The sequence below is a fragment of the Pseudorca crassidens genome, chromosome 13 (assembly GCF_039906515.1).
Source record: "Pseudorca crassidens isolate mPseCra1 chromosome 13, mPseCra1.hap1, whole genome shotgun sequence".
Classification (NCBI taxonomy): domain Eukaryota; kingdom Metazoa; phylum Chordata; class Mammalia; order Artiodactyla; family Delphinidae; genus Pseudorca; species Pseudorca crassidens.
Window position 1 is genome coordinate 87743648 of NC_090308.1, and position 20711 is coordinate 87764358.

Below are 20711 nucleotides of genomic sequence, written 5' to 3' on the forward strand. Positions count from 1 at the left end.
TCATATCCTCTTACATCCTCTTTTACTGCTTATTATCATTATACTTGTTTTTATAATTCTTTTATTGTTTTTAGTGTATGTACTAGCTTATTTAATTGATCTTCAGTACTGATTATATATTTGCCTTTCCTCTGTGATTTTTTTCCTTTCCTATAGATTCTTGCTTTTTTTCTACTTAAAGAAGATCCTTCATTATTTCTTTTAAGGTAGGTTTAGTATTGCTGAATTCTTTTAGTTTTTGCTTGTCTGAGAAATTCTTTATCTCTCCTTTTATTCTAAATGATAATCTTGCTGGGTAGAGTATCCTAGGTTGCAGATTTTCCCTTTCAGGACTTGAAATATATCATGACACTCCCTTCTGGCCTGCAAAGTTTCTGCAGAGAAATCAGTTGAAAACTTATGTGGATTCCCTTGTATCTGACCCTTTGTTTTTCTCTTGCTGCCATAGGAATCCTCTCTTTATCTTTAATGTTTGCCATTTTAATTATGATGCCTTGGTGTAGGTCTGTTTGGGTTCATCTTTTTTGGGACGCTTGGCTCTTTCTGTATCTGGATATCTGTTTCCTTCTTTAGGTTTGGGAAGTTTTCAGCCTTAATTTCTTCAACTACATGTTTGATCTTCTCTCTCTCTTCTCCTTCTGGAACTCATACCATGCATAAAATGGTTTGCTTTATATTTTCCCATAGACCTTATGTTGGTTTCATTTCTTATTGTTTTTTCTGTCTGTTCTTCTGATTGGGTGGTTTCCATTATTTTATCTTCCAGGTCACTTATTTGTTCTTCTGTCTCATTTAATTGGCTATCTATTACTTCTAGACTGCTTTCCTTTACTTTTTCTTTTTCTTTTTTTGAAGTATAGTTGATTTACAATGTTGAGTTAGTTGCATGTGTACAGCAAAGTAATTTGGTTATATATAGAGAGATAGATATATAGATATATCAATATATTCTTTTTTTATATTCTTTCCATTATAAGTTATTACAAGATGTTGAATATAGTTCCCTGTGAAGATTGCTTTTTATCTCTGAAACTGAATTATCTATTTTAGATTGATTCATCTGTATAACTTTTATTTCCTTGTTACAGTTATCTGTGTTTATATCAATAATCTTTCTTAACTTAGTTAGCATTTTTATTCCCACCTCTTTGAAATCTGGGTCTGTTGAACCAGTAAAGTCTGTTTCATTATATGTTCTTTGGGGGTGGGTGTGTCTCTTCCTCTTTTAATTGGGAGTAGTTCTTCTGCCTTTTTATTTTATTTAACTTTTTCTGTCTCTATGAATTTGGGAGAAACAGTTATCTATTGTGGTCTTGAAGGGGTGTTTTTATGTGGGAGCATCATTGTACAGACTGTGTGTTTCTAATAGTTTTGGTGGTAGGGCTGGTTTTGGTATGGAAACCAACTATATCTTTCCTCGGTGTGTGCTGGCTGTTATCTCCTTGATAGGGGGCGTGGTTTGTGTTGGGGGATTTAAAGCCTGTGTAGGATGTGAGGCAGGTCTTCTTCTCTGCTCTGTGGCTGTTACCATTCTGTCAGTGTCAGGGTCTTTTCCCCAGCTCTTGGGGTGGAAGCCCTGAGGGTCAGGTTCAATAAGGCTTCATTGCCCTTAAGTGTGTGATTGCTGAAGCAAGTGAGGTCCATGCAGTCACAGCGAACCTATGTGCCTCCCATGCAGTTGTCTGCAGTTCCACTCAGAAACAGGGAAAGCCCTGTTGTGTTCATCCCAGATCTAGTACAATGCTGTGGCCTGGGGGTCAGGGTGTTATTGCTGCAGGAATTGAAGTGGCTGTGCTGCCACCTGAGATCTGGGCTGCCTTGTGGCTGACTTCTCCCAGGACCTGTCTGCCCCAGATCCAGTGCTAAGCTGCCATGTGGAGTGAGCGGAGCTGGGTGCTCTTGCTGGGAGACAAACCACTGAGCACGTGGACAAGGGCCACCACTGCCCCCCCAGTACAAGCTGAACTCATTGTTAGACTTCCCAATGTCCTCAAAGTCCTCCTTATCATTCTTGACCAAAGGTTTCTCCTCCAGTTCCCCCTGTCTAATCCAGCCTTCACATTTCATCACTACAGTGATATTTCTAAAAGGCAACTTTGATATTTGCTTAACTACTCAAAAATTATGAGGAAAATATCAAACCCTTCATAATTTGACCCCTGTCTTAACTATGTCATTTCATTTGCTTCCACTTTCCTTTTTATACTTCATTCTAAAACTTGCAAACTCCATGGGTTCCCTGAGTATGACATGCTTTTTGGCCTCCCTATTGTAGAATAAGTTGTTCTTTCCACCTGAAATGATCTTTGCTTGTCACCTGTAGGTGAACTGCTGTCATCAGCCAAGATTCAGTCTAGTTCAGTTGAGTAATTTAACTGACCACACACTAGCTCCTTGAGGGTAAGGATTGTGCTTTATTATCCTTGTGTCACCAATATCTAGCTCAAGGTCAGATAGTGAACTACATACGTATTTGTTGATCTAACCTAAATGTACAAAAACTTTTAGTAGACTCAGTTGTAAATTATTAACAGGAAGAAATGTTATAAAAGAAAGACATTCCTATTTTTAGTATTTAATTGAATTCTATTTTAACTGTTTTTAATGCCAACATTCAAACACCATCAATATTTTTATTTTGCTTCAATCCCAGTTAATTTTATTTAATTTCCTTCAACCATCCTACTTACAGAACCACTGAAATCCCTGATGGGAAGTCTTATTATCTCTGAAACACAAACCACCAATTACTTCATTAGATTATATATATATATAAAAGGTGGTATGTCTCAAAATCCTAATTCAGATTCTGGTGAGTTTTGAGAAAATGTTTACTTATCCTAGGACACACATCCCAAGGAGTAAACTGATAAGATTTTAATAAAATATCAAAATGAAGTATTCAGCTGATTCCATACAAATCCCTACTTGAATAGTTATGTGAAACAAGCAGAAATAAAAGCCTCTGATAAATAGAATTCTTTTTCCCAGGATAGCAGAATTATTTGCTATATAAACAATTATAACCAGACATAACAACTCTTTTGTTTTAAGTGTTAAGTACCAGAGTGAAGATATTTCTTAAAGTTTGTAAAAATTCTAGTTTTACAACTTCGTGAGAGAGCTACCACCTCTTGAGAAGGGAGCATTATAAAGTAATCAAGACAAGCTTTCTTCCCTCTATTGAGCTGTCTTGAACGAATAAAGATAGAGTCTAGGAACATCCTTTAATCTGGGGATACCATTCACAGTAGTCAGGATGGGGGTCAAAATCCCCCTTCCTGTTCCCTGTTCCCCTTGAAGTGAGGAAATAAAAGCCAGTTGGGACTATTTATGAAGGAAACAGAACAATGAAAGAGAAAATATGGATACAAGATTAGAGGCAGGATGAAAAGAGAAGCTAGCTGGCTGATAGCACCCTTCAACTAAATCTTATTTGTCCGCACTGGCCCTTGTACTTCTGGGTTTTACCATTTCCTGTTTCTACTAAATCTCCCTACAGTTTCAGGCCTATTGAAACCCACGCTTTCACTATCTAACACGTGTCTGAACAAAGTAAGGAAGAGCATTTCTTTTAGACAACGATTTCACTTCAAGGAAATTTCAGGTCATTCACAATATGGTGATGGAAACATCCATTTCCTTCCCATCTCTTGGCCTTCCTACCCCTGACCTTTGGCTCTTAGAAAAGTAAAGAGTTAGAGAAGCTCAGTTTGTTCCAAGCTGTGAGTCCCTCTCTAAGTCATATCTGGCCTTTGGATGCCAAATTATTGTTACAAAGCACCTAGGCAAATACTTTGACTGCGTATGATCTTTTCTATTTCTAAAATTAATCTCCAAAATGTAGAATTTTGCTTTTTAAGTAAATTCTTCATGTCAAAATGGTATGTGAGTTAAAGGATTATACACAGGATCTCAAAACACTACCCTTCCTTTGTTCTGGATTTGAATTCCCTATTGAGTCTCTGAGTTGCTCAATGCTGAAGGGCACATACGTATAATTAATGTGATAGTAAACAGACTATGTGGCGAGATGCAGCAGCAAAACACAACCCTCCTCTTACAAGTCCATGAACAGGCTTGTTTTAACTGTTTGCTTTGGGCTTTTCCACAGCTGTTCACATCACCCAGCCCAGGCTCAGTGGGATGGATGCCTTTGGATATACCTCGTTCCTGGCTTATTCACGGGTCCCAGACATCAGCTATGATTATGAGTTCCACTTGAAGTTTCAGCTGGCAAACAACCACTCAGCAGTGCAAGACAACTTGTTATTTTTCACCGGACAGAAGGGCCATGGTAAGATTACCTGAACCCTCTAGGGCTTGCTTAGGTTTTTTGAACAATACTTGAGAGCTTCCTCAGGGACTATGGCTGTGGGTGAGGCAGGTGCTTGCCTGGATCAGCCTCCTCCTGTCTGCTGCTCAAGCGTGTGCCTTGTCCAAGGTGTGCATCAGCCCTTGACCCCCAAGCCCTGTTCACATCAGGCCACCTCTTATAATCAGCGCATTGTAACTCCTGCCAGCAAATGTGAAGAAAGAGAAGGGGGCGAGTCACACGAGAAGTGAGCTTATCGACTGGTCCTGTCCTCTGTTTCTTTGCATTTCCACAGAGGAGAGAAGGGAAATTCTCAAAAGGAACACATTTTACCATGTGTCGTGAAATGGGAATGGTTGCCCTCAAAGAAAACCATCCCAAATTAAAGGAGCAAGAATTTAAGAAAGTACTAGTCTGTAATCATGTATTCCAGTGCCCTTCAATTGGTGGGAAAGCAATTTATAAGATAAATTTGTGTGTTAAGTAGAAACCAGTTATGCACACGTGGGATCAAGGAAAAGCACGTATGTTTTACTCCCAAGTCAACAACTAACTAGTTAAGCAATTAATCACCTATATTCTCTGAGCTGGGGGTCCTCCACTGTGAAATCAAAATGTTACACCAGAAAATGACCTTTCTCATCAGTAATTCTACAGTGCTAGGGCAGCTAACGAATTCTGTCCTTTTTCAACTCGCCCAACGCCTGTTTCTGTATTAACACGTGTCTGAAAGAAGCCCACACCCCAAGGGAAGGGTGGTGTGCAGCCTCACCCCACCTCTGGGAGCACGAGGGCTGCTTTATCCCATGAGAACTCTCCTGCCTCTGAACCCCATATGTGCTCTCCCCTCCACACCCTTGGCGGGAGATGCCTGTCAGAGTGGTGAAGAGAGCAGGCTCTGGGTCTGAAAGGTAGGCTTGGATCTGGTCTCCACCACTTACAAACTACACATCAAATTACTTAGTGTCCCTGTGCCTCAGTCTCCTCTCTCTTCAAATGAGTGTAATGATGGTGATTCCCCATCAGAGCTGGGAGGATGAACATGGTTAAGACATGGACTCAGTAGCAGAGAGCACTGGACTCGTAACATCATTGCTTGTGTTGTTGCAGGAGGCCTTCTCCAGCCACCTCCACAAAAGCAGGTCTCACCTCACCCCAACCAAGTTATTCTCTACCTTAGCCTCTTGGTTACTTCCTTCAAAGCCCTTACCTCAATTTACAATTCATTTATCTATTTTGTAGATAGTTATCTATTATCATTTAACTATTTTGTTTCCTGTCTGCCTCTACTACGAGAATGGAATCTCTAGGTAGACAGAGACCAAGCCATCCTGTTACCGAACCAAACTCAGGTCTGCTCACCTGAGCACAGTAAAGCCAACCTACCGACACTGGGTGTGGTGAAGGAAAGTGCAGCGTTTACTGCAGGCGCCAAGCAAGGAGTCCAGGGCAGCTCATGCTTAAAAGGCACAAACTCCCTGAAGGCTTCGAGGGAAAGGTTTTAAAAGACAGGATAAGGGAGGGGGGGTGTGGGGGGTGTGATCAGCTTGTGGACCTTCTTCTGATTGGCTTGTGGTGAGGTAACTGGGAGTCAACATCATCCACCTTCTGATTCCACCTGGGGTCTTCCTGCTTGTGGGCAGCATGCAGTTAACTTCTTCCACCTGGTGAGGGTTTCAGTTTCAGCTGCAAAACAGCTCAAAGGACATGGCTCAGAATAGTATCTACAGCCCTGGAGGAGGAACTAAAGGTCCTTGACTTTGCTTAATGGCTAAACTATTATTACTTTGTCTTGCTTAACAGTTTTCCTTTCTTTCCACATTTCTCATTTCTCTGATTAAATTTATTCTTTAAGTAAAGTTTTTCTACGGTCAAAAGGCTGGCAGAGGACATGGTGGGGTGGCGGGGCTCTGCCCTGGGATGGCCCCACAGGGCCCTGCTTGATTACAATCCTTCCTGAACTTTGTACACCCACACTTAGCACACTGCCTGACACATAATCAGCACTGAATAAAATACCCACAATAAGCACAGACAATTGTATGTCATATAAGTCAGCAACTCAGTCACACAAAGGTTCTTAGAGTGGCCAGTCTCAGGGACTTGAAGTTCAGATGCCATCTTCTCCGTAATGATTTCCCCATGGTTACTCTCTCCTTCCTCTGAGGGTTGCTGAGCTGCCCTGCACTTTGGGCATGGAGCCCTCATGGCAGGCCTTGGTGGGCTACATTTCTCTCCTCGTTCAGAGAAATGGTGTCCCGGTTATCACTGTATCACCCACAAAGCCTCCCTCAGGGGAGGGTTGTCATCTGTTGAATGACTGGCAGTCATCTGTTGAATGACTGCCAGAAGGCAGGGAGGAAAGAAGGAAAAGAAGAAGGAATTCCTACCCTTAACTCTTTACTCTGCATACAATTATATCCTTCCCATTAGCAAAAAACAAACAAAGTGGCAAATGAAAAATTCAAATGAGCATCACAAAGCTTGAGTCTGAGTCCTAAACGATTCACAGAGGAAGAACCCAAGCAAAAGATAAACACTTGGCCCATGAAAATGCTGCCACCAAATGCCTCTTCAATACTCTTCAGCTACAGATTCCTTCAAAATTCTCCAAACCAAAAAATGTAAAAGTATTGTCTTGGTCGCAGCACTTCTAAGGTATGAAATTTTACATGTTACACTTTCTGGTCTTCTCCCATCTCTTTTGTGTGTAGGGAGATGAATGCTAATGCATCTGTAGGTTTACAACATGGCTAGATAAAGGCTGGGTAACTGGTAGATTAATTGTGGAGTCTATGTGCCAATCAGTGAAAATGAAAAATCTGAAACATACAATTCCACATTGTACCACCAGAGAGAGCAAGAACACCAGCTAACAAATGCAAGTCAGGCCAAAGAGCTTCTCAAGGGGGGGATTTCTCCAGGTAGAACCTCTTCACACCTGTATCGGAATCACACGATGGTGCTTGTTAAAATATTAATTCACAGGCCCTCTTGAATTAAAAAAAATAGACTTTTATCAAGAACGTTAGGTGCTTTTCATGCAACTAATATTTTAGAGCAATCATACAAAACCCCTAAGGACCAGCTAAATTAGACCATATGTGGGGACAGACTAAGATATGCAGTTATTGCTCGTAATATCATAGGCAGGGAGGATTTTTCAATTTATGTAGCATAAAGTTATTGGTTAAATAAACATATATTCCTTTAAAATATTATGATCAACATTAACCACACAATTTGCAATTTTCTCTTCTATATAAGAAACTAGGACCCAAGTTAGTGCTTCTAACAGTGGTATCTCCACATATAGGTATTATTGTATAGTAACATAAATCTCTGACCTGTGCTTTGGTTGTTACTAAAACCACATTTCACATGCTGCCTTTGCCTTTCTCAAGTTAAAAGATGCACAAAGCCACAGAGTTCGTATGATAACTTGAACTATAAGCCAACCTCTAATTTGGGACATGAAAAGGCAAGGGAACTTCTTCACTCCCCAACACGGGTGATGTTCTTCCTCGAGTCCCCAGAGCCAGACTCTGATTTTGCCAGACTTCATGCACATTGAACTCTGGACAAATTACCCTGTCAAACATTTCCACTTGAAAATGTCTCTCTTGACGTAGGATTTTAACCTAACCTAAGACTCGTCCTGCCTTTCTGCAGTCATATTTGGAATTTCCTTCATTACCAATTCTTCCTTCGCTCCCTTATAACTTGTGTCTTATAGCTCGGCTCTTCTAAAAACCACCAGTCTGTCCCACATCGGTCCACAGAGGAATACCTGATCTTCCCCTCCCATATTCCTTCCACTGGCGACTGGTATAAACATTCTGCTTCCTCCAGAACCCAGGAGTCATCTTGATTTCTCCCTTCTATTCACTTTGACAGCTATTTACTGGGAGCCTAGATGAGGGATTCTTCCCAGTGCTGGGGATACAGTTGTGAATAAGTCAGACAAGGTCCTTGTCATCTTCTCTCCAGTTTATACCCCATGTTTTATAAAACAGCAAGGTCTGTCCATTTTACCTTCCAATGACTTTTTCATCTTTTCTCCTTCTTCTTTCTTCCCTTCCTTGCTCCCAGTTTATCTATCACAGGCGGTCGCAGTAGCAATAACCTCCTTTCCAGGCTCCCTGCCCAGTACTGCCCTCTCCCTCTCTGTTCTCCACATAGAAGTCTGAATGTATGCTGCCTAATCAACATGCTTCCTCATAACATACCACCTAAGATCCTTTGCATAACATGCACAGACATGTATCCAGCCCCTGCCCATTTGCACAATCTCTTGTCCTTCATTCCGCCCTACACTCGGCAATATCAGCACACGTGTACATTCTGGGTCATTTCACTGTGTCATGTCACAGTGCCATGTTACTGGGTCATGTCATTGTGTCATTTCACTGCATCCTCCACCTTTGTACTTTCACATAGGCTGTCCCAATCTTCCTGAGCCATGCACACTTCACTTTCATGCCTCAAAACCACTTCTATCCTTTAAGCCTCAACTCAGAAAATTATCTTTAAGTCTTTAACACTTCCAGGAAATTTAAGAATTCATCTCACTGCAGCTTGCTGGGGACAGTTACCATATTTTATAACTGTTTGTCTGGATCTCTCTCAACCAGGACTGTGGCTTTTCTTTTTTCTATCAACAGAGGCTGTCAAGTGTAGACACTCATTACAGTTTTGAAAGAATGAATACAAAAATCTCTGTCTCTGTTACACTAAAACTTATAATCAATTTAGGGAAGCACAACATAATGTACTTAAAATTTTGTGAACTTATCGTTAACTTAAAATTTGTTAAAATTTTATTAACAGTACTAAACCAGAGGTCAGAAATTATGTCTGGTACACAAAGTATCCATCATGGTGTCTAATACTTGTCTGGAACATAGGCATCATTGAATTTAAAGAAGTACGTAAGTGATAGAAAAGATGGAGCTCAGAAAGTAGACATTTCATCCAACTAGAACAGTCAGGGAGTGTGCTCCCATTCTGTGTGTTTCCCATCCATTCCCTTCCATTTCAGCCAATGCTCTACAGCAGTCCGGCTTGCCTCCCTAGCTCCACTCTCTCCCAACCCATCCCCAGCCCACTTATGCCATCTGAGAACCATTGTCCCATCCACACCACATTCCCTGCTCCCTCCTGCCTGGAGCAACTGCCCCAGGTCTCTTCCCATCCTCGATACAACCCATCCAGGTAATGGTCCTCTGACAAACCCAGGTTTCCCATATCCTACCTACACAAAGCCTGTATGGAACAGGTAGCTTCTATACTGTAATTTGGAACCTAATCATATACTGTGTTGTCATTCACAATCACTACTTCAAATCGTATGAAGTTACCATTTTCATAAATCAAATACATTAGGATAGCAGCAATTGCATAATCCCTCATCAAGATTAATCTTAAATTCCTTTTGGACAAACTAAGTCTTTAATTTCTTTCATACGCCCCATTCACATGGCAGGTGCTGTGTGAGAAAGCAATAATCACATGCTTACTGATTCTTTCACTCACTGAAGGATTCTCCATAGACAGAGGCTCTCCTGGTTCATTCATAATACTGTGTGGTCACAGATTTATCTAGATTATGTCAGAAAAGTTAGGTCCTAAATAAAGGGGAGGGGAGGACATGGATTACTGTTCACATCATTGAAATGTAAGTTTAAGTCTCAACATTATCCTGTATTAAAAGGTGTGATGCTGTGACAGACTCTTTCAAAAAAACATACATAACTCCCTGGATAATTGATGTCTGCGTCTGAGTGCATTGTGTGCATAGCTTTCTGTCCATCACCTGCAGGCAGGCCTTCTGTGCTGCAGTCATTATGAAAGGCTACCTCATATTTCATGCCAAATAATTTCTTGTTTACTTCAAGCCCTTGGTTATTAACTGTAACCGAAATAAGAGCACATAAATATAACTTGATGTTTTTGTGTGGAAAAAAATTGGGGTGTATGTCATCTACAGAAAAACAAAGATGGAGCATCACACAAAACTGTCAGCTCCGCCTGTTCAGAACTGGGGTCAGACCCCACGGAAGAAGAGGGCAAGTGGGGGCAGCCACTCCCTCACGTGGCACAGCGCCGGGCCCCATGGCCTGGCCACCTCCAGTCACAACTGGCAGTGTGTGCCAGTGTTCTACAACAGAAAAATGTTCATCATGTGATGAGAAACCATGAGGATTTCTACCTGACAACCTCAAACTATCAAATCTTCATTTTCTTGAAATTAAACATCCTGGACTGTAACTTCAATGTCATCTAAGTTATCAAATAAATTGAGATCTTAAGATTGTTCAAAAAGAAGTTAAGCTAATTCACTTTACTGACTGAGAAATATGTGAAAAATTGACCAAGGCTCAAATAAGGTTACAAATGACAAAAATATGTAGATCCTAGCAAATCCCCCCTCCTTGTTAAACTTACATGGAGGGGAGTGTTCATTTAAGCATAGTTCAGTGGGAGCACCTTGGTCTCACAGAAGAGCATCCAGAGGAGGAACAAACTGAAAATAGATCAACTCCAAGCCCACATTCTCACCGTTTGTTCTGTGCTTCCAGGGAGCACATGGGGTTCCATCTCAGGGAAATTCAAGTTTACCCACTGACTGGTGTTTCCATCCCTTGTTTTCATGTTGTCATCTCTGACAGCACATCAAGAGAGTTCCAGACTTCCCACTCTTTCTATTCTCAACTCCTTTTGTTCAAGAGATAGAAAACTGCCAGCCAGATATAAGTCCAGGAAATGCATTTTATCATATTTTCATGTGCTTGGAGTGCAGCGGTGCACTTGTAACCAGCGTCACTCTCACCCTAGTCTCATGTGATCTGAGTGCAGCGGTGCATTTGTAGTCAGCGTCACTCTTACCCTGTTTTCATGTGCTGGGAGTGCAGTGGTGCATTTGTAGCCAGCATCACTCTTGCCCTTCTGTTCACTAGCACAGCTGCAAGTCAGGGCACCAGCTTGATGTGGCCACAAACAGTAGCCAGTTAACACTGCCCACATCTTAACAATTTAATCCTCTGAGTTGGACACTATATGGTCTCCATTGTAGACAATGACTAATGAAGAAACATCACGGACATGGCTTTGTATGGTTCCAATGCTTTCAAGGCTCTGGAATGTACATAGTTTAATGGTCATATCAACAAAATGCAAAGTTAAAGTTTCCCACTATGATTAGAAGCTGTACAGACCTTAAGATAGAGATTGTATGCTCCTTAAGAGTTCATTCAAAATCTCCAGTTATTTTAATTTTAGTGTAACAGTCACTAAAGCAGAGTCTGTCTCTGAATACGGGGTAAAAATGGTTCCAGTGTCCAGAATCCTATACCATATGTGTATTGCTCTGGTGAAACTTCCGTTCTTTTGGGTCAAACTAGATATATTTTTTGCTTTGCAGCACGTTTAGCTTTGATTCTAGCTCAATAAACTTATTCCGGTATTTTCCTAAAATCACTCACATTTATCTAATTCTTCATTCATACCTAATTTAGCTTTCTTTCAAAAACTGAATATACCCATAGTCAACTAAAGAAAGCTTAGTTAAGTTTATCTTGGTCTCAGTGTCAACATCATTCTAGTTCAATGTCAAGAATATTTGATTAAAAGGTAGTTTCCTCCTTTCAGAAATCTAAAAGCCTAACAGGCCCTAGAATATATTCAAATATACCCACAAAGTGTGTGCACAAAAGGAATTGTTCCTTCAGAAGGGAACTCCCACCAGTAATCAGGAGCCATTCACCAAGTCAGGTTCATTGAATTGGAAATTCACAGCATTATCTCCGTGGGTCCTCTCACATCTTTTATTTCACTCAAGACAGGAAAGAAGGGAAAGGAAAAATCCATTTGTCTGTTAGGATTTGTGAATCCATTTGGAAAGATCCAAGATGGAGGAGTAGGAAGACCCTGAGCTCACCTCCTGCCATGGGAAAACCAAAATTACAACTGTTACAGAGCAACTACTGATGAGAATGACCTGAAGACTAACAGGAAAGATCTCCTACAACTAAAGATATAAAGAAGAAAACACGAGATGGGTTGGAGGGGAAGAAATACAGTACAGTTAAGATCCACACCCCAGTGGGCAACCCATAAATGGAGGAATAATTACAATTGCTGTGATTCTACCCATGGAGCAAGGGGTCTGAGCCCCACATCAGGCTCCCCAGGGGGTCCTATACCAAAAAGTGGAGCCCCAGAATATTTGACTCTGAAGGCCAGTGAGGCTTAATTTCGGGAGAGCCAGAGGGATATGGGAAATATAGACTCCACTGTTAAAAGGCACACACAAAATCTCACACACTGCAGGACCCAGGGCAGAAGCAGTAATTTGAAAGGAGCCTGGGTCGGACACACCTGCTGATCCTGGACAGGCTTCTGGAGGGGCAGGAGGTAACTAACTGGAGCTCACCCTGGGGACACAGACACCAGAGACAGGCTTTTTGGGAGGTGGTTCTACCATATGGACACTGGTGCTAACAAGCCACTTTGGAATCCTCCTTCTAGCTTATTAGTGTCATGACCTTGCCTGGCTCACGAGGCTGTCAGAACCAGTCCTGGGATACCTTAGGCCAAGCAGCTAGTGGGCAAGGCCAGAGCCTCACCCCAGGCTGGCTGTCTTAGGACCCCCAGAGCCCACAGTGCCCAGACATGGCCTTGTCCACCAAAGCGCTCAGGATCTGGCCCTGCATACTGGCACACTGGTGGTAGACCTGGGGACCCCTGGGGCCCTGCAGCCAGCCATTGGGACTCAGGCTCCACAACTAGCAGGCCAACACCAACTCCAGGACACCCAGTGCCCCTGCATCCAGAGACCCTGGGACCGACCTCAACCCGTCTGTGGGCTGGCACTAACCTTGGGACTTCCTGGGCTTCAGCCCTGCCCACCAGCAAGCCAACACCAACACCGGGACTGCCCAGGCCCTACAGCCAGAGAACCCCAGTACCTGGTTCCACCCACCAGCAGGACAACACTAGCCCCAGGGGCCACCCCAGGCCCAAACACTGCCTACTAGCAGGCCAACACCAGTTCCAAGACACTTTGGATCCCTCAGACAACCACCTGGGGATCCAGCCCCACTCACCAATGGGTCGACACCAGCTCTGGGATACCCCAAATCCTGAAGCCAGCCATGTGAGGAACTGGTACCATCCATCAGCAGGCTGACACTAGATCCAGGACCTCCAGCCCCACAACCATCCACCCTGAAACTCGGCTCTGCCCATCAGTGGGCCGGTATTAGCCCCAGGAACCCTAGGTGTTCTGAAGTCAGCCACCTGATCACCTGGCCCCACTCACCAGTGGCCAGCAAACTCCACACAAGGCAAGGCCTGGCAACCAACCAGAGCAGAGGCTAGCCAGCCCATCACAACAGAAGGACCCACACAGCCCAAATAGGGGTTCCTCTAAAGCATACAGCTCTGGTGACCACAAGGGAGAGTGCTGCTTGGACACATAGGACTTCCCTACAAAAGGCCACTTCTCCAAGGTTGGGAGATGGAATCAACCCACCAGATATATAGAAATAAAAACAGCAATGTAGGCAAAATGAGGCAGTAGAGGAATAAGTTTGAAATGAAGGAACAGGATAAAACCCTAGAAGAAGAACTAAGTGAAGTAGAGGTAGGAAATCTACCCAATAAACAGTTCAATGAAATGATCATAAAAATGTTTGAAGAAGTGAGGAGAAGATTGGATGAATATACTGAGAGGTTAGAAGTTTTTAACAGAGTCAGAAAATACAAAGAAGAACAAATGGAGGTAAAGGATACCATAACTAAAATGAAAAATACACTAAAAGGAATTAACAGTAGATTAGATGATACAGAGGAACAGATCAGCGAGCTGGAAGACAAAGTAGTGGAAATCACTGAAGCTGAACAGAAAAAAGAATAAACAAAAATGAAGACAGTTTAAGAGACCACCAAGCATAATAATATTCACATTATAGGGGTCCCAGAAGGAGAAGAGAGAGAGAAAAGGGGGCAGAGAACATATTTCAAGACATAACAGTTGAAAACTTCCCTAACTTGGGAAAGTAAACAGATATCTAGGTCCAGGAAACACAGAGAGTTCTAAATAAGATCAATCCTAAGAGGACCACACCAAGACACATTGTAATTAAAAGGACAAAAACTAGAGATAAAGAGAGAATATTAAAATTAGCAAGGGAAAAGCAACAAGTTACATACAAGGGAACTCCCATAAGGCTATCAGCAGAAACTCTGCAACCAGAAGGGAGAAACTCTGCAGACCAGAAGAGAGTGGCACAGTATACTTAAAGTGAAGAAAGGGAAGAACCTACAACCAAGAATACACTGTCCAGCAAGGCTTTCATTCAGATTTGATGGAGAAATCAAAAGTTTTACAGATAAGCAAAAGGTAATAGAGGTCAGCACCATCAACCCAGCTTTACAAGAAATGTTAAAGGAAATTTTCTAAGTGAAAAAGAAAAGGCCACAACTGGAAACTTGAAAATTATAAAAGGAAAAAGCTCATGGCTAAAGGCAAATATACAGAGAATGTAGTAAGTCAACCACATACAAAGCTACTAAGAGGGCTAAAAAACAAAGGTAGTAAAATCATCCATATCTGCAATAAGTAGTTAAAGGATACACAAAACAAAAAGAGGTAAAATATGATGCCAAAAACAGTAACCATTAGGGGAGAGGAGTAAAAATGCTGGGTTGTTAAAATGTGAATTTAAGAGACCAGCAACTTAAAATAATCATATACATACACACACACATACATACACACACACAGAGCAAGAGAGAGGGGGATTGCTATATATTAACCTCATGGTAACCACAAATCAAAAACCTATAAGAAATACACACACACAAAAAAAAAAAAGAGAGAAAGGAATCCAAACATAACACTAAAGATAGGCATTAAATCACAAGGGAAGAGAGTAAAAGAAGAAGAAAGGAAAAAAAGAGCCATGAAATAACCCTAAAACAATTAATAAAATGTCATTATATACACACCTATCAATAATTACTTTAAATGTTAAGCCAGCCAGAGAAAGACACATATCATATGATATTATTTATATGTGGAATCTAACAAAAATAACGCAAATGAACTTATTTTTCACAGAATTAAAACAAATAATTCTAAACTTTGTATGGTAATGAAAAAGAGATCAAATAGTCAAAACACTCTTGAGAAAGAACAAAGTTGGAGGTATCATACTCCCTGAGTGTGTGTATATACATATATATGTGTGTGTGTATATATTTATATAAAACATCAAAACATTATGGAATTGGCAGAAAAACAGAGACAGAGATCAATGGAACAGAACAGAAAGCCCAGAAATGAACCCACACTTATATAGGCAATTAATCTATGACAACAAACACAGGAATATACGATGGTAAAAATAAGTCTCTTCAATAAATGGTATTGGGAAACCTGGACAGCTACATGCAGAAAAGTTAAACTGGATTACTCTCTCACACCATGCCCAAAAATAAATTCAAAATGGATTAAAAACACTGTTTTCAGATTACATGATACTATATATAGAAAATCTTAATGATACCACCAAAAAACTATTAGGACTCATCAATGAATTCAGTAAAGTTGCAGGACACAAAATTAATATACAGAAATCTGTTGCATTTCTATACACTAAAAACAAATTATCAGAAAGAGAAATTAATGAAACAATCTCATTTACCATCATATCAAAAAGAATAAAATACCTAGGAATAAACCTGCCTAAGGAGGCAAAAAACTTGTACTCAGAAAACTATAAAACACTGATGAAAGAAATTAAAGATAACATAAACAGATGGAGAAATATACCCTGTTCTTGGATTGGAAGAATCAGTTTTGTGAAAAGGGCTATACTACCCAAGGCAATCTACAGATTCAATGCAATCTCTATCAAATTACCAATGTCATTTTTCACAGAACTAGAACAGAACATCTTAAAATTCATATGGAGACACAAAAGACCCCAAATAGCCAAAGCAATCTTGGGAAAGAAAAATGGAGCTGGAGGAATCAAGCCCCCTGACTTCCTAACTATACTACTGATACAAAGATACAGTCATCATAACAGCATGGTACTGGCACAAAAACAGAAATATAGATCAATGTAACAGGATAGAAAGCCCAGAAATGAACCCACACACCTATGGTCAATTAATCTATGACAATGGAGGAAAGACAGTCTCTTCAATAAATGGTGCTGGGAAAACTGGATAGATACATGTAAAAAAATAAAATTAGAATACTCTTTAACACCACACACAAAAATAAACTCAAAATGGATTAAAGACCTAAATGTAAGATCAGATACTATAAAACACTTAGAGGAAAACATGGGCAGAGCACTCTCTGACATAAATCACAACAATATCTTTTTCAGTCTATCTCCCAGAGTAACAGAAATAAAAACAAAAATTTAAAAATGGGACCTAATTGAACTCAAAAGCTTTTTCACAGCAAAGGAAACCATAAACAAAATGAAAAGACAACCCACAGAATGGGAGAAAATATTTGCAAATAATGCAACCAACAAAGGATTAATCTCTAAAATTTACAAACAGCCCATGAGGCTCAATACCATCAAAACAAAAAACCCAATCAAAAAATTGACAGAAGACCTAAATAGACATTTCTCCAAAGAAGACATACAAAGTAGATGGCCAAGAGGCAAATGAAAAGATGTTCAACATCACTAATTAGTAGAGAACCGCAAATCAAAACTACAATGAGATATCACCTCACACTAGTCCGAATGGCCATCATCAAAAAATCTACAAACAATAAATTCTGGAGAGAGTGTGGAGAAAAGGGAACCCTCCTACACTGTTGGTGGGAATGTAAATTGTTACAGCCACTATGGAGAACAGTATGGAGGTTCCTTAAAAAACAAAAAATAGAGCTATCATATGATCTAGCTATCCCACTCTTGGGCATATATCCAGAGAAAAACTTGGTTTGAAAGTATACATGCACCCCCATGATCATTGCAGTGCTTTTTACAATAGCCAAGACATGGAAGCAACCTAAATGTCCATTGACAGATGAATGGATTAAGAAGATGTGGTACATATATACAATGGAATATTACTCAGCCATAAGAAAGAATGAAATAATGCCATTTACAGCAATGTGGATGGACCTGAAGATTATCATACTAAGTGAAGTAAGTCAGACAGAGAAAGACAAATATCATATGATAGCAGTTATAGTGGAATCTAAAAAAAAAAAAAGAAATTTATCTACAAAACAGAAACAGACTCACAGACTTAGAGAATGAAATTATGGTTACCAGGGGGAAAGGGTGGTGAGGGGGCATGGAGTGGGAGTTTGGGATTGACATGTACACACTGCTATATTTAAGATATAATAGATAATCAATAAACAAATGAATTACTTTTGAAAATAAATAAATTAATTAATTAAATTTAAATGGGCAGAGGATGTGGATAGACATTTTTCTAAAGGAGACATACAGATGGCCAACAGGCACATCAGTAATTATTGGAGAAATGCAAATCAAAGCTACAATGAGATATCAACTAACACCTGGCAGAAGAACTATTATCAAAAAGACAACAAATAACAAGTGTTTGTGAGGATGTGGAGAACAGGGAGCCCTTGTACACTGTTGGTGAGAATGTAAATTGGTGCAGCCACTATGGAAAACAGTATGGAGATCCTCAATAAATAAAAACTAGAGCTACTATATAATTCAGCAATTCCACTACTGAGTATTTATCCAAAGAAAACAAAAACATTTAACAGAAAAATATATGCACCCCTATGTTCATTGCAGAATTATTTATAATACACAATATATGGAAGCAACCTCAGTGCTTATCTATAGATGAATGGATAAAGAAGGTATGTGTGTGTATATACAGACACACATACATACAATGGCATATTACTCAGCCATTAAAACAAAAGAGTGAAATCTTGCCACTTGGGAAAACATGCTTGGACCTAAAGGGTATCATGCTAAGTGAGATAAGTTAGACAAAGAAAGACAAATACTGTATGATTTCACTTAATTGTGGAATCTAAAAAGCAAAACAAAAAAGAAACATAACAAAATGGAAACAGAGTTATAAATACAGGGAACACACAGGTGGTTACCACAGGGGAGGAGGCTCAGGGGAGGAAAGAAATACCAAGGGAGATTAAGAGAAACAAACTTCCAGTTGCAAAATAAATAGTCAAGAGTAGGAAATGTACAGTGTGAGAAATATAGTCAATCATTAGGTAATATATCTATTTGGTGACGGATCGCAACTGAACTTATGGTGATCATTTTGAAATGTATACAAACATCGAATCACTGTGTTGCATAACAGAATATAATACGGTGTTGTAGGTCAATTATACTTCAAAAATAAAGAAACATTGAAAAAGAGATCAGATTTCTAGTTACCAGAGGTGGGGTGAGCAGGGAGGGGGAATTGGATGAAGGCAGTCAAAAGGTAGAGACTTCCACTTATAAGATAATAAATAGTAGGGATGTAATATACAGCAGGATAAATATAATTAACACTGCTGTATATTATTAGAGTATAATTGTTTTACAATGCTGTGTTAGTTTCTGCTTTATAACAAAGTGAATCGGCTATACATATACATATATCCCCATATCCCCTCCCTCTTGTGTCTCCCTCCCACACTCCCTATCGCACCCCTCTAGCGGGTCACAAAGCACTGAGCTGATCTCCCTGTGCTATGCGGCTGCTTCCCACTAGCTACCTATTTTACATTTGGTAGTGTATATATGTCCACGCCACTCTCTCACTTCATCCAAGCTTACCCTTACCCCTCCCCCTGTGTCCACAAGTCCATTCTCTAAGTCTGCATCTTTATTCCTGTCCTGCCCCTAAGTTCATCAGAACCATTATTTTTAGATTCTATACATATGTGTTAGCCTACGGTATTTGTTTTTCTCTTTCTGACTTACTTCACTCTGTATGACAGACTCTAGGTCCAATCACCTCACTACAAATAACTCAATTTCGTTTCTCTTTATGGCTGAGTAATATTCCATTGTATATATGTGCCACATCTTCTTTATCCATTCATCTTTTGATGGACACTTCCATATCCTGGCTATGGTAAATAGTGCTGCAATGAACATAGTGGCACATGCCTTTTTTGAATTATGGTTTTCTCAGGGTATATGCCCAGTACTGGGATTGCTGCGTCATATGGTAGTTCTATTTTTAGGTTTTTAAGGCACCTCCATACTGTTCTCCATAGTGACTGTATCAATTTACATTCCCACCAACAGTGTAAGAGGGTTCCCTTTTCTACACACCTTCTCCAGCATTCATTGTTTCTAGATGTTTTGATGATGGCCATTCTGACTGGTGTGAGATGATCCCTCATTGCAGTTTTGATTTGTGTTTCTCTAATGATTAGTGATGTTCAGAATCCTTTCATGTGTTTGTTGGCAATCTGTATATCTTCCTTGGAGAAAGATCTATTTAGGCCTTCTGCCCATTTTTGGATTAGTTTTTTTGTTTTATTGACACTGAGCTGCATGAGCGGTTTATATAATTTGGAGATTAATCCTTTGTCAGTTGCTTCATTTGCAAATATTTTCTCCCATTCTGAGGGTTGTCTTTTCATCTTGTTTATGGTTTCCTTTGCTATGCAAAAGCTTCTAAGTTTCATTAGGTCCCATTTGTTTATTTTTGTTTTGATTTCCATTCCTCTACAGGGTGGGTCAAAAAGGATCTTGCTGTGATTTATGTCATAGAGTGTTCTGCCTATATTTTCCTCTAAGTTTTATAGTGTCTGGCATTACATTTAGGTCTCTAATCCATTTTGAGTTTATTTTTGTGTATTGTGTTAGGAAGTGTTCTAATTTCAATCTTCTACGTGTAGCTGTCCAGTTTTCCCAGCGCCACTTATTGAAGAGACTGTCTTTTCTCCATTGTATATTCTTTCCACTTTTATGAAAGATAAGGTGACCATATGTATGTGAGTTTATCTCTGGGATTTCTATCCTGTTCCATTGATCTATATTTCTGTTTTTGTGCCAGTACCATACTGTCTTGTTTACCGTAGCTTTGTAGTATAGACTGAAGTCAAGGAGCCTGATTCCTGCAGCTCCATTTTTCTTTCTCAGGATTGCTTTGGCTATTCGTGGTCTTTTGTGTTTCCATGCAAATTGTGAAAATTTTTGTTCTACTTCTGTGAAAAATGCCACTGGTAGTTTGATAGTGATCACATTGATCTGTGGATTGCTTTGGGTAGTATAGTCATTTTCACAATGTTGATTCTTCCAATCCAAGAACATGGTATATCTCTCCATCTGTTTTTATCATCTTTAATTTCTTTAATCAGTGTCTTATAGTTTTCTGCATACAGGTCTTT

General features: G+C 40.0%; 1 protein-coding gene across 2 annotated transcripts in view; it reads left to right on the forward strand.

Annotated features, from left to right (window-relative positions):
* The window catches only part of EYS (eyes shut homolog), a 1666475-nt gene that overhangs the window by 1558283 nt on the left and 87481 nt on the right, over positions 1-20711 (forward strand). For both annotated transcript variants that reach the window (XM_067702876.1, XM_067702877.1), the window contains exon 35: positions 4115-4297. In XM_067702876.1, coding sequence (XP_067558977.1) covers positions 4115-4297 — 183 coding nt within the window. The remainder of the gene's footprint in view (positions 1-4114; positions 4298-20711) is intronic.